The sequence below is a fragment of the Corapipo altera genome, unplaced genomic scaffold, assembly GCF_003945725.1.
Source record: "Corapipo altera isolate COAL_440 unplaced genomic scaffold, ASM394572v1 64, whole genome shotgun sequence".
Classification (NCBI taxonomy): domain Eukaryota; kingdom Metazoa; phylum Chordata; class Aves; order Passeriformes; family Pipridae; genus Corapipo; species Corapipo altera.
In genome coordinates this window covers 7,749,700-7,775,383 of record NW_020884893.1, presented here as the reverse complement: position 1 = coordinate 7,775,383, position 25,684 = coordinate 7,749,700, and the positions used below count along the sequence as shown (strand labels likewise).

General features: G+C 44.3%; 3 protein-coding genes across 5 annotated transcripts in view; all 3 read right to left on the bottom strand.

Moving 5' to 3' along the window:
- COL9A3 (collagen type IX alpha 3 chain) overlaps positions 1-6,308 on the bottom strand; it is a 35,531-nt gene extending 29,223 nt beyond the window's left edge. Inside the window, exons 1-3 of the mRNA XM_027645761.1 lie at positions 6,118-6,308; positions 4,870-4,947; positions 439-474 (exon numbers count right to left, since the gene is read on the bottom strand). Of these exons, the coding sequence (XP_027501562.1) occupies positions 439-474; positions 4,870-4,947; positions 6,118-6,183 (180 nt within the window). The 5' untranslated portion in view covers positions 6,184-6,308. The remainder of the gene's footprint in view (positions 1-438; positions 475-4,869; positions 4,948-6,117) is intronic.
- A 2,004-nt stretch (positions 6,309-8,312) lies between these two features.
- OGFR (opioid growth factor receptor) lies at positions 8,313-19,175 on the bottom strand. Of its 3 annotated transcripts, XM_027645757.1 has the most exons (9): positions 18,874-19,175; positions 17,079-17,132; positions 15,155-15,187; positions 14,427-14,489; positions 14,035-14,119; positions 13,560-13,638; positions 13,050-13,116; positions 12,605-12,753; positions 8,313-11,770 (listed from the first exon to the last, which is right to left on the bottom strand). In XM_027645757.1, exons 1-9 carry the CDS (start codon positions 19,075-19,077, stop codon positions 10,393-10,395), a joined length of 2,112 nt encoding a protein of 703 aa, XP_027501558.1. In that variant the 5' UTR covers positions 19,078-19,175; the 3' UTR covers positions 8,313-10,392. The 3 variants fall into 3 exon arrangements, with proteins under 3 accessions (XP_027501558.1, XP_027501559.1, XP_027501560.1); XM_027645758.1 differs by lacking the exon at positions 17,079-17,132; XM_027645759.1 differs by lacking the exons at positions 15,155-15,187; positions 17,079-17,132.
- Positions 19,176-20,257: 1,082 nt separating this feature from the next.
- On the bottom strand, positions 20,258-25,682 carry MRGBP (MRG domain binding protein; the record flags this gene model as incomplete). The annotated part of the gene is made up of 5 exons (XM_027646069.1): positions 20,258-21,644; positions 22,700-22,777; positions 23,934-24,015; positions 24,547-24,668; positions 25,571-25,682. Coding segments are annotated over 5 exons (585 nt in total), but the record flags the coding sequence as incomplete, so codon positions are not given.
- Positions 25,683-25,684: the final 2 nt, after the last annotated feature.

The window sequence follows — 25,684 nt, the reverse complement described above, 5'->3', positions numbered from 1 at the left end:
CACATACTCATAAGCTGTTCTCAGCAGGGGCTAGAAAGGGATGTAGCAATTGGCCAAAGCTGTGCCAGCAGGTACAATTTTGAGCACCCCTTGGCAGAGTGAGGGGCTGAAGCAGACTCAGACCAATGCCAAAAATAACCATGTATACCTGGCTTGGTGCCAGTTTCATTATACTGGTGCTGCACCAGATTATTTATTTCATTTATTTATTTCATTAATTTGTTTAATTTTCATTTTATTTCATTTATATCCTCAGTTAGCAATGAAGTAGGAGAATGTGTTAGACCCTTGGACAAGTGCTGAGCATCCCCAGTCCTGTGTACTCCTTCTGGTAATTCTGCAGCAGGTGAAGAGGAAAGTGAGGTAGGAAGTGGCAGCTCATGCCCTGTGTCCCTCTCAAAAGGATGAACAAGTCAATATCTACCAGAAAATACTTACTGGTGGGCCTGGCAAACCAGGAGGGCCTGGTTCTCCCTAAATGAAAGAGAAAAGATGTCAGTGTTAGTGCAGAAACTCTCTTTGCTGGCTTTTTCCAACAGTGTTCTTCCCAACTGTCACAGAGCTCAAATCTTCCTTTGTGCTCACTCCAAGATTTACCACTCTCAGTCTGATGGAGCTGATGCTCTAAAATCCTGCTACCCCCTAGGCAGGATGAGTCTGGATATCCCTTACCACACCCACAACAGCAAATTTAGTGAGATCCACATCCTCAGCCTTCCAGGGAGAACCAGTGCTCTCCAATGGTGCCAGGATCTCCAACTTTTTCCAGACACAGAAGTTATTTGCACTTGGGGTTGTGTGCAAGTGGGGCAGTGAGGAAGCTGGAGGCTATCAAAGCTTCCAAACACCTTCCTGACAAAACAGAGGGATACAGGGATAAGCACCAGGTATCCCAGGCACAGTATGAAACTGTGGTACTACCAGGAGCTGGGGACTACCAGAAAGTGAAGAATGAACAAACTGTCTATAATGATTTTCTTCATATGACTAAACCTGGGCAGGAAAAGCAAATGAACAAAGCCCCCAACTGATTTCCACCTAATCCAATTGCACAATCTTGATTAAATACAATTTTTGTAAGATATTTCAAAAGCACTCATTTTTTCCCCCTATTCTAATGGAAAACTACTTTTAAGAACAGCATTAAAGGCATTTGGGAGATGGTATTTTAAAAGTCTTTAATCACTTCTAGCTCAATCAGCTGCAACATCATTCAGACCCCAGATAATGAGATATCTGTATTTTATTGTTAGTCCCCCAAAAGAAGGAAACATTTGTAAACAGCAGAAGCTTCACTGGAGCTGGTTTCCCAACTCATCCCACAGAAAATCACTTTGTGTCCCAGCCTAGATGGTACCCTGCCCTCCTGGCTTTAGGATAAGTGCACTGAGCATTGTGAGAGGCTCAGGGATTGTGGGTGAGCAGAGGGGAAGGGGCATGTTGATATCCTGGAAGAAGAAAATCTATATGGAAAATGGGTGGTTATTAACAGAGCAAGGCTGGAAATAACACCATCCCACCATGGCCCTGGTAATTAGGAGCCAGGAGGCGGGATGCAAAGCTGTGGAATTTATAGCATGTTTCTATATTTACTGTGAAGTCTGTGGGCAAATCTTTCCAGACTGGCTGCCTTGAGTTGCTCAGGCAAGGATTTATGTACTGCAGAGGGGGACTGACCAGAGGGTCCCTGAACAGAAGGATCTTTATGCTCTGTCTTGCTGAAGCAACTCCTTCACTACCCTTTGCCTACAGCTTTTCCATAAATAGTTATCAGTATCATAGGTGGGGAAGGTCCTTTGGTGAGGAGATGAAAGGAGCACTTCTTTTGAAATAAAAGGGCATCTGGAAATGGCAGCAGAGGTGGTTTACTCCCTTCTCCATCACCTGAGGTTGCCAGCCCCTTGCAATTTTTTCTTGCCTGTGTGATGGCAGATCTGCACAGCAAGGTCACAGCATCAGCAAAGGCTGTTGGGGACCATCTTAAACCTTGATCCTGCCATCGTGGACCCCTGTGGGGACTCTGCAGGAGCACCAGGACTTCAGAGAGCTGAATCAAAAGCCTACTCAGTGTTTATACCCCTAATGCCAGATCACTGGGAATTAGAGGCAAAGGTTGTCAGCAAAAGGAAATGCTCTCCTGGTGCTGTGTGAGAGAGAAGGAAGTTTACTGTTTCTTAGCAAGTCTAGCCAAGAGAAAGAAAGCAGGGGAAGAAAAAAAAAAATCCTTGATTTTTGAAAAGTGACAATTGCTTATTAGCAATTTGGGGAATTACATCCCCAGAAATAATTCACAGGAACTTGCCACTAATTCCTTTGATCACAACATGCTGTTTCTACTCTTGGGAGAGACATTTTTCTTGTTACTGAGTCTGAAATGTGAAGCGTGTTAAAGGCTTCAGTTATGAAATATTTCAGAGGGACTTTATGTTGCAGCTCCCACTGAAAGGCAGGAATGAAAGCAGGACCTTTGAGAAACTGTGCTGATGGGGTTCATCCAAGGAAACATCCTGAATAATTCAGCTGCATGTTCTGCATCTCTCACTGCTCACAGCTGATGGTAAGGGATGGCTGAACACCTCAGCAGCACTCATCCAGCTCAGAGACACCCAGCAACACTTCCTACACTGCATTCATCCAAAGCCATCTGTGAAGATGGTCTGGTTGGAGTGGCTTACAGAGTTCAGGAAAGCTGCACAGATACAGTCCAGAAAATTTCTGATTGCAATTTTAAAAAAGTCTTATCGCCAAAAGAAAAGAAATAAAATAATGGTTTCATTCTGCAGTGGCACATTTGATGCTGCCATTTAGGATCCAGATGATCCTCTCCAAGTAGCGCTAGGAAAATGCAGAGCAGTGTTGGATTTTTTATTCCATCATTTTTTTGGAGGGTACAGACAAAAAAGGGGCAACCCTTAAATGGGGAGGCTGTGTGACTGTGCTCAACACCAGCCACAGCCCTGTATTTCTTCTCCTATGCAGTTCCTGAAAGGACTCAGTGCCTTGTTGAATAACAGGGACCATCCTGGTGTCTGACCCTGGGAAGCCAGACCATCTCACATGAACAGGACACCTGACATCCTATATCCAAAGGAGGGATGGAGTTCAAGTCTGTTCAAATGTGAGAGTATTCCTGCACAGCCAAAACCCCAGGCTGAAACTGGGACTGCAGGACTTTGCACTTTAAGTACTTTACCCAGCTGTTTGATTTATTAGAACAACATTCTTCACATTAATTAGATATTATGTGGTTCTGTCCCACAGGGAGCCTTCCAAAGCTTTTGGTTGTGGATAAAAGGGTGTAGGTTCACATGATCAGCATTTCCCAAGGCTCCTGTTTCCAAGAGCTATCGGAAGTGATGCTGGTGCTGTTCCAGAGTTGAAGTCCAAAATACTCTGTAGAAAGTAGGAACTGAAAAACTACAGGTTTCTTTCCAATTGCCTCTCTGCAAAAGTTGAAACTTGAAGTCAGAAGGGCTTCATCCTTCCCAAACTCTTGTTTTTCCCTCCATACAGAACCACGGCCAGCCTTTCCCAAAACTCACTGGCCACATGGATGCCCAGCTGCAGGGACTCCACAGGCTCACTGCTGTGAACAGGAACACGTGGCCTTTACACTCTTCCAGGGCACCCCCTTAAGCCTTTTGTCACATCATGAAAAACAGTGGAAGCTGTCAAGGTACCAGCTCTGAACTTCTCATGCTATGAAACCAGAGTGAGATTCCCAGTAAAACAGCCTCTGTTAGCTGAAAGGACACTTGGAGAGACCGGTTGGAAATCAATGAGGTTCTCTCTTCAGACCAGCCTGGCTTACAGAGCCACTGGGAAAGCTCACCACTGCAGACACAAACACTCCTTGTTCACCAGATTCCAGGGAACTCAAACATCTTTTTTTTTTTAACCTCCTTATCCAAAAGAAAATGACCTGCATGGAATGAATAGATTTTTTTCAAGGTTGCTTAAAGGCCCAATGTCCATAAATGTACTTCAGACCAGCTTTAAAAAACCCTGAACTAATCCATAAGCAGCTCAGACAAGCACTACTCAGACTGGAAATCGAAGCAGAAACCCAGACTTTCGCATTTGATGTGGTCTTGTTGAAGGTGTCCCTCTGATACTCATTTTATCCACTTCCAACTACAGAGCACAATTCAGTCCTTATCCAACAGATATATGGAAACAGTATTTTTCATTTCTATGGAAACCTCAATGAAAATTAGCAGAACAAGCTTTTCTCCTCCATTAAGTGCTGGGGTAGGTGGTCTTCTACCTCTAGAGGAGGTACTGTAAGGAGCTGCCTGCTGAGACAAAGGTTGTCCATTTCAGTTGCCTTTTGGGCGACTATAAACTCATGTCCGGCAACACACGAGCCAAATCCTGACATCTCTTGCACCAAAATTAGGGATAACCATGCTGAAAATGTTGACATAAAATAAAAGAGCAGTGTCCAGTGCTTCATATTTGACTTTCTTGTAGCCTCTCTAGAAATGTGGATGCTCTGAGGCATCACATAAACCTCTCTCTGAACTACTGAACGTGCAGTAACCCCAGCACACACTGTACCCCTGCACTCAACCCTACACAGATCCTAACAACAAAAGAGAAATATTCTACTTTGCAGGCAGGGTCATGAACCCCTGAGCTCTCCCTTGAGAAGGGGATTTATCCTGAAAAGAACCTGAGGCCACTCAGCACCTCCACTCGCTGTTCTGGCTCTTGCAAAACAAGGTCTCTTATGAGGAGGCTGGTTCTCCAGGTCTGCCCAGCCCTGAAGGATGTCCAAAGAAGAACAAGAGCAGCTTCTCTGCTCCGTTTGGCTCTGCCTCTGCCCCACCCCTCACCCTGAGCCTGCCCCCGCCACGCCTCACTCACATCAATGCCGTCCTTGCCAGACGGTCCAGGGGGTCCTCGTGGTCCAGGAGGGCCTTGTGGTCCTACTCTCTGAAGGGACTAGGGGAAAAGGAGAGACAAGAGTTTGTTTTTGCATCAGAAGAAACACATGGGCTGGATCAGAAAGCAACAGCCAAGTCCTACAGCTTAAACCTAAATCTGCACTGACCCTCCCTCCCTCAGGGTCCCCTGCCAGCCAGGGTGGGCTCAGAATTGCTCTGCAATGCTTTTTGGAAAACCTCTTTTGACTGGGCACATCCTCAGGGCTCCCCAGCTCGTTTAACTGGTGGCTTATCCTGGGAATCAAAGCTGGTCGCTGGGCAGCAAATGAGTTTGGTCGTATGGTTCTCCCTGCCCACAGCACGTTCTGGTTTGGGCATGGGGGAAATGCAAAGCCCACAGAACATAGGGGCCAAGTGCTTGGCAGTAATAATTAATTTATAGTCCCAGGCTGATGGGGTGATGGAAAAGCCAGGCAGACACCAACGAAGACAGGAGGAGAAAGGGAAAGTCTCCTCTCTGAGCAGGATGCCGTTTGAAAATGTGGGATTTTGGAAAGGTGGGGAAAGGAAAAAAAAGTCCAATAAATGACTTCTGTATGGAGAGGGCTCCAGAGAGTAACTTGCTGTAGCTTTAGGGAACAAAGGTTTCATTGTAGAAGTAGCTCTGCTTGCAGCAGATGAGGGCAGCTCTGAATTCCCAAGCCAGGCTGCAAAAATTCCTCACTAATAATGAAAAACCTCACCGAGGAGTCACTTCCCCACACAACAATATTAACACCAGACAGGGAAGTTTAATACAGCTCCACGTCCAAAGTGAATGGAGTTAAATATCCTGCTTTATAAGTGTAAAACTTGAAAATTGATTGAAGGAATAAATAAGAGATTCTGATTCAAATAAAGACCCAGATCAGATCAGATCAGTCTCACTGAATACCTGTTACTTCAGTGTAAAAGAAAACTGTTTCTCTTACATCCACAGGTCTCCCCCTCTCCCAAGGCTTTCTCTCTCATAACTGCAGTCTTGAATGGGAAGACAACACTTTCATGGGAATATAAAGCAGTGGTTTTTACACTGACCCACACAGGTACAAACCCAGACGCACATTTTTAATAAACTTTAGACTAATAATCTGCCTATTGCCACATTTCACCCCACAGGCACAACATACACTCTCTTTTACCCTTGCAGGTTTTTTCTCGAGCATAAGACACAAATGAGGTTTCTCACCTGAGCTGATGCTGTGACTAAAAACTGACACAGGGAGAGGAGCCCAAGAGTGGAGAATCCGGCCATGGTGCCCAGGCTCTGCCTCTCTCTGTTCCTCCCGGGCAGCTAAACCCTTTCTCCTCCAGGGTCCAGCAGATCCCTCCTCCTCCTGGGTCTCAGCTTACAGAGCAGACTCCTTGCCTCCAGATAAACCTGTGGCTCCAGCTGGAGGGGCAGAGCTCGGGAGCAAGGCAAGAGGGGCTGAGCCTGGAGGAGAGGAGGTTTCAGGAGAAGGTGGGAGAGGGAGGGGGAGCAGCAGGCAGCCAGAGCAGCTCTCATTCATGCCCTGCTGGGCAGCCCCAGGGTCCAGCAAGGGGAGAGGAGCCTATGGAAGAGCTGGATTGGGAGACATGACACAGGAGCAAAACTGGGCTGCTCCAGCTGGAGATGTAAAGCTGTTCCTCAGGTCTCACCCAGGGCATTTCTCAAAGCCCATCACCACCTCTGGGCTGGACAGGTTAAAAGCAACACAGAGTGAGTTATTCAGTGCCTGAGGCCACCTAACTTCAGAAGAGACATTAATGTACCTGTAATGAGTGCAAGATCACCACAGAGAAATGCCCTTACTGCTTCACAAGGTGCTTTGTTAGTTTGTTACTCACATCTCGTTTGGGTTTTTTTAGAGTGATCTGAAGAACAACAAATGATTTCTTGGAAAAGTGATGAATCCTGATCAGAAAACAGATAATCACAGACACATACAAGGAGGACAGAAAAAAGAGAAACATTCTCAAAGCCACAGAAAATATCTGAAATACTGGAAGCAAGGAACAGGAGAACCATTCCCAGATAGGTGATCCCAAATGCCAATATATTCACGGAGATGTATCTTCTGTAAATAGATTCATGCTTCCTTTTATCATTTAAAGACAATTTCATCCAAAGCAGGGCTTGGAAGTGGAGAAGAATGGGGCAAGATTCATCAGAACTGAAATGACACAGCTCAGTTGGTTAAGAAGACGAGAGCAGAAGTGGAAAAGCAAAGTTTAAGAATGAAATACCAGGTTTCAGTTTGGTATCCCTTGCCAGGAGGTTTGTATGAGCACACAGTGTGTGTCCAGGTCCCCAGCAGTCAATATTCCACTGACCTTGACAGGGGGATAAGGAACTCAAAGATTTACAAAATTCCTACAAGATTTTGTGGAATAGGCAGCTGGGGGCAGAAAGGGACCGTGTGTCTGTATGGCTTCTGATGGCTTCAAAGTAACTGGAATGCTTTACTGGACACCACAAACCCCAGAGAGGGAGAGCAGTGCAGTCCCACAAACTGCTTTGCACAGCTTGTGCCTCCTCCTCCCCACGAGGCCAACTGATGGCAGGACAGAAGGCAGAGGAGATCTAAATTCCTTGGCCACACCTCACTCAGAGCAAGCTTGGGCTTGGAGGGCTGCTGCACATGGAGTTTGCTGACCTTCAAGCCCAGCCCGTGGAACAAGAGGACACCCAGTTATCCTCTCATTCCACATCCCCAGGCAGCACAGCTGAAGGGACACAGTGACTCACAGAAATCATTTTACCACACAGACAACCCTGTACCTGTGTCCTGAAAAGACCCACTGGACTGAACCCCCATGGCCAGGTTGGGCAGGTGCCCTCCTGCCTGGAGCCCCAAGGGATGATTGAAGTGAAGCCCTTGTTTGCCCCACAGAGCATCAGGACACCTGTGGGAGGGTGGCAGCACAAAGGCAAGTCAGGACCTACCAAAACATACTGAAACATGGGGACACCTCATCCCTGGGAGCATGAGGCCCGGCTGGATGGGGCTCTGAGCAGCCTGGTCTAGTGGAAGGTGTCTGAGGGTGGACTGAGATGAGCTTTAAGGCTTCTTCCAACCCAAACCATTCCATGATTCTATGATTTCCAAGCACATAATTAAATAAGAACCATTGCAGGGAGTTTGGGGGGGTATCTTTATCCCACAGACATTCACTGGGCATATTTCAGAGCTGGAGGAAGACTGGGCATCACCTCCCCAAGGAACAAGCAGCAAATGTGTCTCATGGTGAGCCCAGCAGAGCTCTGCTTGGGAATGCTGGGCAGCCCCCTGCACCCACTTATTGGAGGGGACCACAGCACAGGAGGGGTGGGTGGTGTGGGGTAAATACATGGTCACATCCTGCCCTCAAAGATGAAAAAAAAGTAAGTGGAAACTGGTATGCAATAAAGTCATGCTTTAATAGGGGAATTAACATAACAGACTCTGTGATACAACTCTGAGTGCTGGGAAACATCTTGTGAACTCACCACACACACCTACAGCCAAAACTCTAAACCAGGTATGAGAGGGAAGGGTTTGGTTTGAGCACTCACTCCAGGCTGGGGCTCACAGTGAAATCTCATTAAACACAAAACCAAACCTCACCATAACAAGATATATGATCTATGCCCCAACTGAGCACATATTCACAATGGAAATTTCATTAAATAAGAAAATTACTATAAATCTGTACAAAAGCCACAATTAACAATTCTTAGGAATCTCTTAGGAAAGAATTTTCACTCAACGTCTTCAAGTATTTGTATCTGTAGTTAAGTGTATTCTTATTGGCTATTTAACTCCACTTATTCATAAGAAGAAAAAAAAAGTAATTAAAAACCATTAAAGCCTTTTTCCAGCACGTGTGTGACCACAAACATGAGATGCTGAGCTTGCAGACTTTGTATGTGGCATGCTGGCTCAGGACCTACAGTCTGGGAAGGCAAGTCACCCATCAAATTCCTTGAAAGATGAAGCTTCTTAAGAACTGTAGCAGAGAGAGGAAACACATTAACATTGCGCAGGCTGCTGCATCAACCAAACAGCACCAAAGAACCCCAAAACCAAACCAAACCAAACAATCTGAGCAAACAGCAAGTCCAGACCTTCTGGCTGTTGGGAACGGTTTCCCCTCCTTCATGAAACAGGTCCCCGTTGTCAACTTTTAGGAGCTAAGCTGTTTAATGCTCTTTCAGACTCGGTGGAACATGGTGTAAGTCAGGCAGAACAGCTGACAGGCAGGTCAGGAACACTAATGCAGGCAAATAGCTGGCAAGGTCTGAAAGTGAATTCTTGAGGGCTGTAAATAAACGAACCAGACAAGCGTACCCCCTCCAATTAAAGCTTCAATTAACTGCCCCACAAAGCCCAGTGGTTTCCAGACATGCTGCACTCGGCCATGCCCTCACTGTCTGACACGCTGACCATTAACGGCAAACCAATCCTGCCCTAACTGGGAAATGGGTTGGATCTGACACATCCGACCTCACGCAATGGGCCTGCAGAAAGGAGCCCCACAGGCCACGGCAAATTATCAGCAAAGGCTGAAAAAAATGCAGTGGGAAAAATCTGTGCTGTTTTGGCAACTGAGAAAGGAAGGCCTTTGAACCAGTCATGGACACTGATATCTGTGGAAGACAATAAAGGGTCTAAAAGTGGTGGGAAAACCTGGGGAAGAGCAGCTCTAGAGTTTTATGCAAAATCTGAAGGTTTTTCTCTTAGAAACTAGTAGACAACTCATATTCTTAACAACTCTAAGAACTACAAAGCAACCTCTGTGGGGATGAAGAGAACAAATTACTCAGCACTTTGCACCTCAGAACAGTATCTACACAAAAGTTCATACTGATCAGAGGTATGTTTGGTTACGCATTTTATCCCAGTCTAAAGCCAAACCTACTTTCTTTATAGAGGCAGCTACACTCTGACATCACGGGAAATCCAGATACTCATCTATTTTAGGGAAACAGCACTTTTTCCAGGAAAAAACTCCTGGACAGGTACAGCCTTTCAAAATAACAAACAGAAGTTACATGGTCATAGAAAGGCCTGGTAAACTAGGTCATGCTGTCTTACATTAAAAATCATGTATTTAATAAATACTTAACTATTTCAAACAAGAAAAGAGATTATTTTTCCTCTTCTCTTTCAGAAGGGACATACCAGAATCAAAGCAAAGTGCAAAAATCCCCGTTGCTCCAAGATAGCCCTGAACATCAGATAAAAACCACAAACAGGACAAGGCCTGTCCATGAAGATGACTAAATTAAAGTTTTCCTCTTTAGGGTAACCAAGAGCTGGATCTCTGTGAAATTACTACAGATGATTAAAAAAAGCATGACAGAGTGAAAGTGAGACAGGGGCCAGCCTGGATCATCCCAAAGGAAGTTTATTTTTCCATGTACTTCTCTTATCCAAGCTGGTTCCCTGCAGCTGGGGCAGTGTCATCTCTCCTTGCTCGAGGACTCGCTGTGCTGCTCTCACTCTGCTGCTCCCTGCTCTCCACCAGGCTCTGCTGCATGCTCAGAGCTCTCAGCTTTTTGTGTTGCAAGCTCAGCATTGTCTTCTTCAGGACAAGTGGGTGTCGTGCTTTGCTCAAGACTCTCTGGAGCTTGTTTCTTGTCTGTGGGTTCTGCTTGCCCTTTTTTGTCTGTGTTTTCTGCCTTTTTCTGCTGTTCTACCCCATCTACCTCACTCTTACCCCCCAGGAGTGTGCTGTTGCAGTTGTGCTGATCACTCCTCACCGTGCCTTGATCTCCACTCAACTCACAGCCATCACTTCTTGGAGAAGAAGAGCCAGTCCTGGGGAGCCTGGAACCAGCCAGGGGTCTTACTGCCTCACCATCTGCATCACTGCCCCCCCCCTTCTCATTTCTCACTTCCACAGTTGCATTTTTCTCACTGACATTTTCTTTTTCAGCCTCAGATTTTGCAGCAGATGGATTAACCTTGACACTACAGGCTGAGGGCTCCATGTTCAGGTTTATGGCCAAGTTGACTGTTTTGTTTTTCGATGTTCTTTTATCGACTTTCCTCCGTTTCACAGCTGCATCAGTGGTCTCTGGCGCTGCTGAGCCTTTGGTGCTCTCATCATCTTCTTTCAGTGCTTCCTGGTCCTCTTCTGCTTGTGAGGGTGGGCCTGAGGAGGGAATTTCTGCATTAATTGCACATTCTCCCAGATTATGGGAAATGTTTTCAATATCAGTAGAGCTTTTCGGTGGTCCAACCTTTTCAGCATCTGCCATATGTGCATCCAGTTTTCTCTTCTTGCTCTCCTTCGTGCAGTCGTTCTCTGCTGTACCCTGCACTTCTTCAGCCTCACTGTTTAAATCCTTTTCCTCCAGCTGGGCAGATGAAGTTTCCTTCTCCTCTTCATCATCTCCTCCCTTCAGAACACATTTGCTTATCTTCTCTTTTACATCTTCATCGCTCACTTCAGGCTGCAAGTTCGCAGCATCTCCAGCTTTCTGTTCCGCCTCTGGAGACCGGTTCTGACCCTTTCCCACAGAATCACCACATTTTTTACCAGGAGTTTCCTGTCTATCTTCAGCCTTTTGGTGCAGCTGTGGCTTGGCAGAGCGGGGTCTGTACTTCTGGAGTTTCTCCTTTGGCCCCCACACGAAGTCCTCCTGAGGTTTGAAGTGTTGCCAAGCGTAGTGGATTAGTTCTCTCCTCCTCCGTTTGCTTCTGATGGTGAACAGGAAGTAATCCAAGGCACTTCTCTTCACTTTTGGTAGCGTCCCCTTAACGAGAGTTTCTGTTAGGAAAAACTTTACCAAGTGCACCTGATGGCGTTCGTATCCCATCTCCCCCAGGCACTTCAGGATGCGAGTGATCCGCAGGTTGTTGTGGTCCCACCTGAACAGAACAGACAAGCAAAGCTGTCAAGGGAAAATCTCACAAGCCACTGTGAACCTCTGGGGTACCTGCAAAATGTTTTGTCATTGACTGACTGTGATCTATATTTGACAACGCAAATGGGAGCACAGGTAGGTTTTAAGTAGCTGCTGTGTGCCCTCAGTAGTACCTTCCTAAGCCCTTCCTGAGATGCTAAAATTCATCATCTCAACTGCTTGGAAAGGTTTTGGCTTTCTGAATCACCCACCAGCAGATAACAGTTGCCATACTGAGTCAGACACACAAGTCCATGCAGCCTAACATCCTGTCCCTGACAGAGACCCTTCAGGGGAAGCCTGTAGTGTTAGGAACACAGGCATGCAGGGCTGCTGTCAAAAATTCATGTCTTAGGCTAGACATAGCTTTTTTTTTTTGCCTTTTTTATTTTAATACTTGACAATCTTCAAGTTATTTTCTCTTTTGTGACTATGCCCAGTCATTTTAAGAGCCCTTCTTAATATCATCAGGGGTACGAGAATCAGAAGGAACATTATTATCTCTGCAAGACCTGAAGTAATATGAAAACATCACATTTGCAGAGCACTTTTCAAACAAGGACTCAAGGCGCTTTACACACACACTGAGGCAGTTTTATAAACAATCAGGGACGGAAATATTCCTATTCTGTAGTTTAACAGAATAAAAGCTAAAAGTACTCTCACTAGATAACATGTTTATCAACAAAAGTCTTCACTCCTCAAGGACCGAGGATTTTCTCGACTTGGACTTTTTTTTTTCCCCCTCAAAGAAGTGCCTGGGTGCAGTATATGACCAATGGCATAAACTGAGACTTACCTGTTCAAGTTTTCAAATCTGTCAGCCCAGTTTTCTGCTCTCTTAAGTTCTCCAGTTTCTTTGTTGACCAGAATGATTCCATAAAATCTCAGCATGAGTTCATAAGCACGTACAAACCTTTCCATAACTTCCTTGGACCTCTTAAAGGCCTGAAAACAAAACAGAGCAATTAGTAGAAGGTGTAGTTCCCTAATCACCTGCACCAGCTTAAGTGGCACCTGAATTCTAAACAAGGTTTGACTGTGTCACTAAAGCATTTCATTTGCTGGTGGAGCTACTGGCAGACACAAGACAGACAACTGCCTCACATGGAGCTCTGTGCACACCAGGGACCCAAGGAAGCTAAAAATCCCACTCAACTTCAAATATAAGGCATTTAGGGAAAATCCTAACATACTTCAGAGCTAAAAAAAAAAAAAAAAAGACAAAAGCTTTCAATAAATACCTGGATTTCTTGACAGGTGAGTGGCCTGGCACGCCAGTTCATCCCGTGTTCACGTAAAGGGAACAGCCTGAAACAAAAGAAATTTTAATCCCAGATGAGCAAAGATGACATCCAACCACACAGGCACCTCTTGGAGACCTCACATCCCTACGGGCATGGAAGTAGTTTTACTATATGAGAAATAAATCCCTCCCATAAAAGCATTGTCTACATCAATAACAGCAACACATTTTGCTTATCTGGATCTCTCTCCTTGCCCTAACTTTGTTCTGCAGGTGCTCGAAGGCATAACTGAGCTCTACTGCCACAGCTGCACTGGAAACCCAGGGCCTTCAGGACTTCCACTGCATTGCTTCCAGAAGAATACAACTCAATGAAGCTAAAGTGGACAAAGGTTCATCAAGAGTGATGCTGGGCCTTTTGTGAAGCTGTTTTCAGGAACACAGATACACCTGACACTTAAAAGAGGCACAACTAAAGAGAGGCACTCTGTTCCTGTGGACAGTTTACCACTGTATATAAGAATGGTTATATTCCAGAGTTTCATAGTCGTCCCACCAACGTGAAAGCAGATCTTCGATAGGCATACCTAAAAGGAAAAGGAAAAGGAAAAGGTCAGGCAAGAAACCACACCAAATTAAAATTAAAGTCAGCCAATCACCCCAGGTGGCTCATTACCCAGACCCAGGTGTTTGCACACAGGCATTAGCTTCTCTAACTAGACAACCTGGTAAGCCAGAAAAATACCTTAGTTTTCTACCACCAAGCAGAAAATGAAGGAAAATACAGCAGGAACAAGGACGTTTTGAAATTGAAATGTTGATGGCTTTTTTGTTTGTTTTGTTTTGGGTGGTGTTTTTGTTTTGGTCTCATGTTTTGGTTGGTTTGGTTTTTATTAGCTGTCCCATGTGGATGAAGCTGCTCTTTCACCAATTCAAGCAGCTACAGCAGATTGCATCAAACAGCCACCACACAACGTACTCACCCTGGGGCATAAAAGAAATCTCATTTTTATAAAAGCTTAAGTTCCACATCTCTTCTTCATCCTCATTTTCTGATTCTTTCAAACCCTGGAGGTGAGAACAAGAAATCAACAAGCAGCAATCTTTTCAAAGGCAATACTCACTTCAACATTTCTCCTTGCTTTCCCTCATATTTCATAAATGTTCTCAAGCTAAATCCTCGAAACGTGTTTTGGGAAGTAACAGCTTGTTTCTGACGCACCCACATCATCCCTTCCCCCTCACAAATGAATCCTTCAAAGGTTCTGTAAATGTAAAGGCAAAAAGGGTGTTCCCAAATCTAGAAAGTGTTCCTAAAGGTAGGAAGGGATGAGGAGGAGCCCCAGGAGCTGGTTCCCCATCCCTGAGCACGTACTGGGTAGTGGTGTCTGTATCTCTGCAGGTCTTTGGCCGCAAGGCAGCTGCGCCTCCAGTTGAACTGCAGAAAAGAGACACATCAGAGATTCACAATAAAGCCATTTTCTGCAAAAAAAAATCACCCACTGACTGAATTCAGCATCTCTCACACATGTGCCCTGCACTCTGCACTCCCAGCACCCCCAAAACCAGCCAGACTGTCACTGTTGTCATTTCTCTGCATTCCTGACTTCGGACTAAAAGAAGTTCATGCCTTATCCTTTAACCAAAACACTTCTTTTCCCTTCTAGTCTTATCAATCAAGGTTTTCATTTTTATGCCTATCTTGTATCCCAGTTGGGTTTGCTTAACGGAAATGGTTAGAACTAGCTGGAAATCCCAAATAGTAAAATGTCATTTTCTCCCCTTAACTAAAAGATTTTAAAAGAAAATCTGAGTTGCTATAAACCCTAGTGAAGAGAGGCCAGACTTTAAAATTAGAGAATTTAAGATGTAGAAATATCCCTGGAATTCAAGATTCTCATTCCCTGTAGACATTACTGAAATAAAAAGTTTTATTCATCTTTGCTTTATGCTCGAGATCAGCCTTGCTGATTAAACATCATGCTGATCTAGACAGCAAACAATAACAGAGCTACATGATCACATTAGATATTTACTTTATTGGACTTCTGTTCCAATCATCATCTTAATTATTACTCATTTTTTCCATGTAACCAAACTTACCTGAGACAGCCGTGATGAATTCGAGCTTTGCTCCTACAAATAAAAAGCATTTAGTTGGAACATTTTGAAACCAAACTTCACTAATAAAATAAAAAATAGATACAAAATGAGAATACCCACAGTGATGACTCACATGATCCCTATTAGTTGCCAAGTGACAGATTTATCTAGTTACAGCTGAATTCACTTCATATTATTCATAATTTAAATTGCTACAGAGAAAAACCTGTGGTGCCACACAATCAGGTGCCAGGTTCTCCTCACTACACAGATGTGCTAGATTCATTTCAACTGTCACATTTAGACAGAAATCACAAAAGAACAGCTTCATTTGTTCCTCTGAAATTTGTGGAAATAGAAGTTGCAAGTATGACTTAGTTTAAAATGCATTTTAACTGAACTATATACATATAGATTTTTACTTATCTATTTTTTGCAGTGGATTACTTCAGTGATAAGAGAATTTGTTACACTTCAAAGCAACACAGACAGGTTTAATCTTGCCGAGTGCTGAATCATCTTGTCCCAAACCATGAAAGCACTTAACAGTGTTGTGTCAATTTAGAACCACCAAAATGAACAAGACTGCTCATGAATAAAGGGGCCCCCAAAGCGAAACACAGCACAGTCAGTCTGTTCAATGCCAGCTCACAGCAAGAACAAGAATGCTGGGAAATGGGGATGAGATGTGCAAACTCTTGCAAAATAAGCACTGTAAGGAACTTAAAAGAAAGAAGCAGCAAAAACTCTCCCTAGTTATTTTATAACCTCATTTGGTATTTTGTAACCTCACTTGCACAGAGAAAAAACCACTTCCTAATTAACAATGATCCTTGGTTCATTAATAATTAAGGCTGGAACTGGACTACATTTTTTAACATCTTGTTGTAATGAAGTCACCCATTCACTTGCCCTGTTGACTGCTACACGGAATTAACTAAAGCATGGTTTTAATATAATCAATTATTAATATTCTATTTCCAGATATTCTTTACACTTAAGGTTCTAAAATAACATCCTTGAACGCAGTCAGGTGGGACAGGATAAAAGCAGACTGGATCCCACTTTAGAAAATAACTGGTTTGCTGAAGAGCCAGTGTAGCCACAGAGCCAGATGCAATGCCATGGTGCAAGGGGCTGTAAGGCTTGTCCAGAAAGAAGCTAGACCCAGGAAAAGGCATTCTGGAGCCCAGCAACAAAGAGAACAAGATGAGGAAGCAAAGAGAGCAAAACTCAGCTTTGGTCCTCCAAGTAGGTGTTGCTTCTGGGTCTCTATAAACTTCTATTTAAGTCACACAGGAACAGAACCTTCCTTCTTTCCAGGTAAGAAACACAAACTAAACAGCAAGGCTGAAACTTGCAGGTATAAATCAATCCCCTTTATGTCTCACAACACTGCCAGGAAACCTAAGTGGGTTTCACCCTCCAAACCTGGAGGCAGAACATGCATCAGTGTTCAAAGACTGAGGGAAGCAGAGAACACAGCAAGGAGAGGGGAACACAAACAGGACTGGGCTGAGAAATCAGCTGGAAACCAGTTGTAACCAAAAGGGATGAAAGAAGGTGTGGATTGTGAACCAGGCACTGCAATGAGAAAGATGACAACCCCAGAAGAGGAACTGAAACCTTTTGTTGACTGAAATTTAGGAGAAAGCAGAACTATGGGATTTATTATTAAAACATGAACTTCGGGCATTAGAGCAGCCTCTTTATTCTTAAAATAAACATAAACCATAAAGTTTTCAAAGCTCACTCATAGAAGCTAAAGGCACTGCAAGGCAAAAGAGCTGGAAAGACACACCTGCAGGAACCTCAGACTGTGAATATGGAGCAGTTACAGAGACAAGTGAAATGCAAAGATAAAAGTAGAACTTTCAGTTGATTTTGAAAGCGCATAGTGCAAATAATAATAAAAAACTCTAACCTCAGTACTGAATAAAAACACTAGCAGCTTCTGCCAGAAAGAATACCATCTAGACTGAGGGGAGAAGAATGAGAATTAGTGCAAAATAAGCAGAAGTAGGAACTAGTTTTGGAAACTGATTCATGCCTTTAACAGGCTGTAAAGGCACAAATGGATAGCAGAAGATTTACTGTTTCTTTGAACATTCGTTCTCACTGCCCTTATAATTTTTCAAGGCACTGTCAGACAGAGGTAACTACACATTCATCACTGAAGGAAGAGCTCCTCTTGAAAAATGCAGAACAGTATTCCAGGGGCCATAAGTCTCAGGGACAACATCCTCCTCTGTAAGGCAAAGCTGGAAAAGTCCACCCACTGGAGTTAAAAAATGGTCCTTGCTTTTACAGTTGTCACAATCCAGAGCTGCTCTAAATAAAAAAAAAAACAACAACTGAAGAACAAACACACGCAAACAGAACAACCTGAATGTTCTGGAGTTATTAAAACTTGTGAACTCCAGCCATGCACAAAACAAAGTTGACAGCATGCTCTCCAACACTATAAAATACTTCAAAGGAAAACCCTGCCTCCTCCATTCACTGTTACAGCTACTCCACCCAAAACACCTTTCCATGTGCACAGAGAATTTTTTTTAAAGTGGTATTTTAATATCTTAATGCTTATTAAAAAAATAAAGTTTAATATTAAACTCCTTTAAAAGTGTATCCATTGGATAGCTTTATCTGCCTATTTATATTCTAAGAGAAGGGAAGAGTTGCTTGAAACGAAACTCGAGTGAAGAATTAGTTTCCTTTTCCCTAAAAGGGGAGGAGTCAAAGGGCTGTAGTTTTGACTGACAGGAAATACTGAAAAAGAAACAGGTTTGCATTTACCAAAGTAATGCTGGAGAAGAAACTACTGACACTCAATGTCAAACTGAAAAACACTGATGCTAAAAACAGGGACCTCAGATAAGACTAAAAAGTTCCTTTTCTTCCAACTAAACATTATTTTAAGGCACCAGGCACGGGTGCTCATGTTTCGCAGCACCTCACTCATAACTGCACATGTACCTCTAGTTTTTAAAAGAGTGTGCATTTTGTTGTTTTCAGAGTTGCTCTAAACACATCCCTTAGAAAATAAAACATGTCTAAAAGAAATCAAAAATTACAGCTCATTTTTAAAACTGAGCAGATTTTATGGAATGGCATTTTATTAATAGCATCAAAGAGCAGAAGGAAGGCCACCATACAAAGGCTGAAGATACCAACCAAAAACTTAAAAGCAAGGAGAACAGTAATGCCATAATGTCACATCCATGTGGTGAACAGGCAGGTGACATACAGAAAACAGAACCTCTATTTATGGGATAAAGTACCCAGACCACAGGGAATGGTGGGGGAAAATATTAAAACCCAGCTCATGGCAGCCTAACGGATATTAAGGGGCCGTGAAGTCACAGCATCCCTCTGCCATCCCCATCCCTGTCCCCTCTCCCTGAGGATTTGCGCCATCGAGATGGGGACAAAGTACATGCCCAGGCAGCGCTGCCAGGGCAAAACCCCTTTGACTTGTAGTAAGTATTTCAAGCTGCCCCAGTTCTTTTTAGTAAATCAAGTACCTGAGAGCGGAGCCCAGAAGGCAGGAACAACATCACTCACACAGGTGAGCGCACCTGGGACAGCCCCGAGGGATGCGGGGACTCCCGAGGGATGCGGCGGCTCCGCACGGGGGGAACAGGGGAAAGTGCTCCGGGAGAGAACAAGGGAAGGGGGTCCCTCAGCCCATCCCGCGCCCCGGGGACCCCCGCACCCACCCGGCAGTCTCGCTCCTTGCCCGACCCCGGCTGCTCCCCCGCATCCTGCGGCTCCTCCCCGGCTGCCGCCTCCGCTCCCTCCGCTTCGCCTCCGCCGCCATCCTCCTCCTCCTCGTCCTCCTCTTCCTCTCCCTCCCAGGTGGAGTCGTAGTCCTCCGGCTTGCCCACCTCCTCCCAGAGCCGGTCCGAGTACGAGAAAGCCATGGAGCGCGGCGGGGCACGGAAAGAGAAAGCGAAAGGGACGGGCAAAGGGCGGCGGGGCCTCCGCCCGCCCGCGCGCACAAAGCACGGCCGCGTGGGGGGGGAACGGAAGCGAGCGCAGGCCCCGCCCCCTTCCTGCGCCCGCCCGCACCGGTCCCGGTGGCACCGGGAGCTTCCCTCCTTCCCCCGCCGGGATCCGGGAGCGCCTGGGGATGGGGAGATGGTCATCCTGCTGGAAAATGAGCGAAAGAGCAATATTCCCAAGGAACCTGGGGAGCAAGGCAAAGCGCGGAGGCGCTAGGGTCATTTAAAGCATTTAAATTTACATTTACGTTTGTCAATACCCAACTTCACGTCCAGAGAATTCCTAAAAAAATCTGCGTTTCGGGACTGAGCGTGAAATCCCAAGTGGGCTTTCCCTGCTACGAGGTTGGTGCTGAGAGGTCGCACCAGTACACGTTGTTGTCGACACAATTCTACTTTGAGCTATAAAAACATGTCACTGGCAGAGCAAACATTTTGGAATGGTATCACCTGGAGGAGTTGGATTTACACCCACAGGGCCGTGAGACTTGAGAGTTACAGAATCTGCACTTCACGGCCAAAATCTGCATAGATCATGACAAAGTTTCTTACAGGAATAGCAGAACTTAAGAGAGGCATTCATTCACCTTTGGGCACTCACTGGGTGACAGATCTGTAAGTGACGTGTGATTACAACCTCTAGGAACTTGATCGTACTGAATAAGTTGGTTTTCAACATTAAAATCGGGAGCTTCCTCACATAAGGTTATAAAAGGTCATTTCCCACCTGCCCAGAAAACCTCTGAGGGTCCTACAGCACCTCTCCCACAAACCAGAGCTCCAAGGAGCTCTCCAGTTGGTGGCATCTCACCGGACCTTCTGCAAGGATTAAAGCACTGAATTCATGATAATTGTACCTTCTGGTAAATCCTCAAGTTTGGAAGCTTGCAGCAACTTATCTATTGTGTTCAGCAGGCCAGGATTTTTTATCAAATATCATACAGAAATAAGAGGGTTCATACAGACAAAGTTAGTAAAAAAAGCCAAACCTAAACCCCCAGGTAGGCACTTTGACCAATGCCACTAAAGGCACAAGGTACCTAAATAAGTTCCAAAATAAATTGGGCCAGATTTTAATCAAGTCACACAACAATTACCATTTAGTAAAATAAAAACAAGTCAAATTTATTCTTGGTATAAAACAAGAGAAGAAAATAAGGCAGACAAGAACTTGGCTACGTACCTAGAATAAAAGCAAAAAGTAGTAGACTCCTAGTGCCTCACCTTGAAGGCAATACTGACAGATTAAGAAGTAATTCTTCCTTTTATTAACTGGTAGTTAATATAATGAAACAAATTCAGTACCATTTCAACCTGCTTCATTCACCATGTAACAGGTGTTTGTTGACTGTGGTCCATCTTCTCACAGCACAAAAATATCAAATCTCAATACCCTAGCATATAAAAGATAAGCATTACAATGTCAGTAAGGTTCTTCAGCTGTAGAACAAAATGAACATTTTGGAAAACCAATTCCATTTACATCTACTAAAACTGCTTTAAAAAAATAAATAATTAAGTACAAACCCCACTGTTTTACACTAGTGTATTACAAATGGATGAAGCAACACCTCCAGGTTCATGCACAGCTCAACTGATCCCTTACAAAACAATGTGACATCTCCAGATATTTTATTTAGGACACTTATTAATTATTCTGGCTAGGGGCATTACAATTTTCACTTCACTTATGGCATATAAACTTAGAAAGATTGAAAAATGTTACATCTCTAAGGGTCAAATGAGGTTCCTCCAGCCAACAGAGCGACAGAACACTTAAACTCAGTAGTTACCTGCATTTAAAAGAATTTTAGTTGTACTGAACCAACAAATTGAGACATTTGATACAAGTGCTATGTTTGCAGCAAGTGAAATGGCCAAAACACTACCCACAGATGGTCTGTGATACTCACAGATGGCAACAAAGGCAGAAAACACAATCCCAGATTTACAGGAATCGCCTTTGCTTTTGCTGATCCAAGGCCCTGTGTTGCACTGGGCACGGGTTTCATGAGCTGTGCTGCCACAGAGCGTGTTGCTGGTTGGGAATGCAGCCACTGGCACTGTTACATCCACTCTCCACATTCCCAGCCTGCTCCCCAGGCCCCCAGAAGGCAGCCAGGGAACACACCAGCCAAGAGTGTCTTGCGCGTGTAAAGCCGATGTGGGGATTCTTCAAACGCCTGGCTCAGGCATCTTTTCCTTCCTCAAAGAGTTTCTGTAGCAACTATCCTGCGACTTGTTTTTGCTGTTCCCCCCTCCCAGCCCAGAGTCTGTCACTCCTCTCTCACAGCTCTACGTCCTGCGGCGTTTGGCGGCGCTGGGACTGGAAGGGTTACTGTTTGCATTTAACACCTTCTCAGTGACTCTGTTGCGCTTCCTCTTATCAGATCCTTCTTTGGATCCAGAATCTGATGAAGTTTTCTCTTTCTCTTTGCTGCTTGGCTTTTCAGTTGCTTTTCCTAAAGTTCCAGAGGGTGCAAAAACTGAAATAGGATCAAAGTAATGATTCCAGATCAGAGTCACACACAAAGGCAAACAAGAGTGATATCAAATTTTCTTTATATTACATAAAACTTCTCAAAAACAATCAACTCTCAGCATATTTGTCCACCATTAGGTATTACTTTCACTTCTAAAGGAAAAATCTTCTCTGAGAAAGGCACATCTTGCTTTTATTATTTGCTTTAAAGACAGGCATGTATTTTCACAGGCTAAAAATCGAATTCATTAAGTGGAATTAAACAGCACTTAATATTAAAATACTTAATAGGAACACTTACAGAACATAGGACCAATCTATGGAATTTATAATCAGCAACGGTCATTACATTTGGTATCATTGGTAGATATTAAAACTGAACACCCAAAATGTGAAATTTAATATATTTTTGAATACATGTTTAGATCTTTTATTACAATCTTTAAACACCACTTATTCAGTGATATAAATATGATGAAATTATATAGTTAGCAGTTGGCTTGGTCTGTTAATGTAAATAGCAGGATCTCTACTGTTCACATCTGACTTGTTCTACAGCAAAGTGTTAGGAAAACAAGCCTTTTATTTAAAAGAAGCAAGATAATGAGAATAAAATAAAATAAAATAAACTCTGCCCGCCTTCCCATTTAAGTACACAATTTTACAGTCTTTTTTGATTTATACACCCTATTTCCCCCATGACTACAAAGTTCCTTTCACAGAGTATTTAGGTTCAATAAAACTGGACCCAACTTTCTCTCGGAGATCCTCAGATTCCTTCAGACTCCCAGGGGTTTGTCAAGTACATATTAAACCAAAAAATCTCCAAAGCTGTACAACCTGCACAGATGAATTAGGAGCAAAGAAGAAATCTTTTCGATAAGCAACTGCTTACTCTGTGCATTCTTAAATTATTCTAATTCTTGGCATGAGCACATGCTGAGTCTGAGTACAAATCACAAAGTACACTGTATTTGGGATTTACATTTTAACATTAATTTCTCAGCGTTACAGTTGGTTTTTAATCTCGTATTACACAGTAGAGAGTTACAAAATTACCTTCTTCTGGACCTGCATGCGTTTCCAGCTCTTCTTTTAAAATTTCCTCTTTCACTTCTTCTTCCATCATTACTTTTCCTACAGAAAGGATTGTTAGCAATGGTTAGATGCGTTTAAAGAATCACATATTCAGTGCAACATTCAGCAGTAATTTGGAAAAGTTCCTCTGGCAGATGCTTGAATTTCCTAACTCCTACCTTGGATAACAGCATCAACAAACACACATACAGCTAAACTTTCAAAATCCAGCTTTCACTGCCCAACCTGAGATTTCTGTCAAACTCCTGCGTATTTCTATTAGATTAAACAATACAGAGAGTTTTTTCAAATCTCTCTCACTCATGATAAATCCACACAGTTATACACCAAGAAGGTAAAACCACAAAGAGATGATTTCACAGGGCAATGAAAGCACTGTGAAACTATAAAAAAGCCTCTAAACATTTCATATGGGCTTTGTTTTCAATCAATTTTAATGCAACTTCAGAAAAAAAAAAATCTCATGCAAATCTATCACTGGGCATTAAAAACCCGTAATGCTTTTAAAAACAAGACAGATGAACCATATGAAAAAACAATAATAGCCTAAAAATGAGATAGTTATTTCAGCACAAGGTACAGCCCATGGCCAAAAGCAAGCTTCTCCTGCTACTGAAACTGCAGCTTTTCAGTAAGTATACCCCTGTACATTTTAAAATGTGCAGATCATCTATTTTACCAAAGTTATGGTCTGATATAATATTACAACCATCTCAACAAGGTGCAGGAACCCCACAATAAGCTACAAATCACCTTTAAAGGAACCACATTTTGCCTTCATTCTGCAAACTGGTGTCAGCAAAGCAAAGCAGGATTTAAACAGTACAAATAGAACCTGTTTGTGCTACATTAGCATCCCATCTACTTCATATTTAAGAATTTGAGAAATTCTGTGTGGAACCTGACCAAAGGTGTCTCTTTCCTGCAATGGTCAATCACAAAGGCTGGTAACAAGGATATGAACAGCACAAGAACTGGGATCCTTTCCTTGACAGTTCCTTCAGTCAGTTGATTAAAAATTCACGAGATAAACTTGTATCTGTTTAACGCTCCCTTTTCCCACTGCACCAAACACACCAGTCTGAAAGAATGGCCTTGGATCAACATCTTACACTCTTTCTTGGGGAGAGTTTTGTTAAACATTCTGGGATGAGATCAGAGTAAACAAGAAGCAGAGACTGCTGTCACATCTTACCTTCTCTCACTTCTTGAATCATTTCATCAGGAAGAGCAAAATTCTTCTCTATGTTAGGGAATGGAAGAATCTCGGATTCATGCTTAGAAAGAAAAGAATGGTCTCTGTGAGTCACTTGTAAAAATTTTAATTGGAATTTAGAAATGCAATCTCCAGTTCTGTTTTACATGCAATTAGTAGCTAAATAATTCTTATCAAGACAGTTCAGATGTTAGAGAACCAGGAGGCTCCTGATGTCAAACTAATTACTAAGGTCAAGCTACCCAAGGTCATGAATTAGGACCATTTGAGATCATTTCTGGAACCCAAACCTGGCAATTTCTTAAGTAAACACACTGTAACTTTTTCATGTGACACTTATATATCTATGTAAACATTTGCTGGATCAGCGTTTAGGCAAACAAAAAACAAACAAAAACCCCCCACAAGCCAGTGCAGGTTTTATTGTCTCCCACCTAATCTATATTTATTCAGGGAAAACCCCATCAACCCAAAGAATGACATGTAATTCTCAGTATGATACAAAAGTACAAAAGACCCAGTGGTTTTGGTCTATCAAAACTTCTGAACTCTACGAAATAGCCACGTGGCTGCATCAACCCTTTATACTCACAAGAGCTTGCATATCATACATGGTGCTCAGATGGTCCCAAATCACCTTGGATGAAATCTGCCGTCCGATATTCTGGCTGAATTTATCCCGGATGCAAATCATGTGGAAATGGCGATTCACACCTGGGGGGAAGAACTCAGTGCAGTTTTATTTATGCCTACTAGATAGATTTCGGTACATAAATTTATTTATTTAGTTATGACACCATTAAAAAGTGTTGTGTTGTTATAAGGAATCCAGACATTACAGGCGGCATCTGGGCAGGCTGATCCTTCACCCTGCACTGCAGGTGCTATTCCAGAGGGGGCTGAGGGTGCTCCAGTGGGTAACACTGACACACAGCCAGAGCTTTTAGAGGGGCTGTGTGAGAAACAACTGGAGGAAAGTCTCCCCAGTGCTGTGTCCAGTACAGGAGAGACACGGAGCTCCTGGAGCACATCCAGCGGAGGGGAATTAAGGGACTGGAGCACCGCTCTCAGGAGAAAAGGCAGAGGGAGCAGGGCCTGTTCAGCCTCCACAAGAAACGACTGAGAGGGGACCTCGTCAATGTGTATAAATATCTAAAGACAGGGTGCCAAGAAGGTGGAACCAGGCCCTGCTCGGTGTAACGGGCAGGCACGCACAGGCAGCTCCATCTGAACAGGAGGAAGAACTCCTTTACTGTGAGCACTGGAACAGGTCTGCACGGAGCGGGTGTGGAGCCTCCCTCACTGGAGACATCCCAGAGCATTTTTGGCCGCAATCCTGTGCCCTGTGCTCTGGGACGGCCCCGCCGGAGCCATCGGCCCGCTGCGGCCCCTTTCTGTGTGACCCGCTCGGCGGTTCAGTGCAGGCGGGAGGCAGCAGGTCCCTGAGGGACCGGGGGGCCGGTCCAGGCCCAGCCCGGGCGGCTCTGCGGGCCCGCCGCTCCCTCCCTCCCTCCCCATCGGCCCCGCCGCAGCCCGGGGAGCCTCTCGGAGCCCCCCGCCCGCCGCTCTCCCCTCCCCGGCCCCCACCGCTCCCGGAGGCCGCGGCCCGCGCTCACCTACGGGCTTGTGGCCCAGCATGGCGTGGAACAGGCAGACCTCCACCTCCGGGCTCCACACCACCGCCGCCTCCTCGGCCGGAGCGCCGGGCTCCGGCCCGGCCGCCGCCGCCG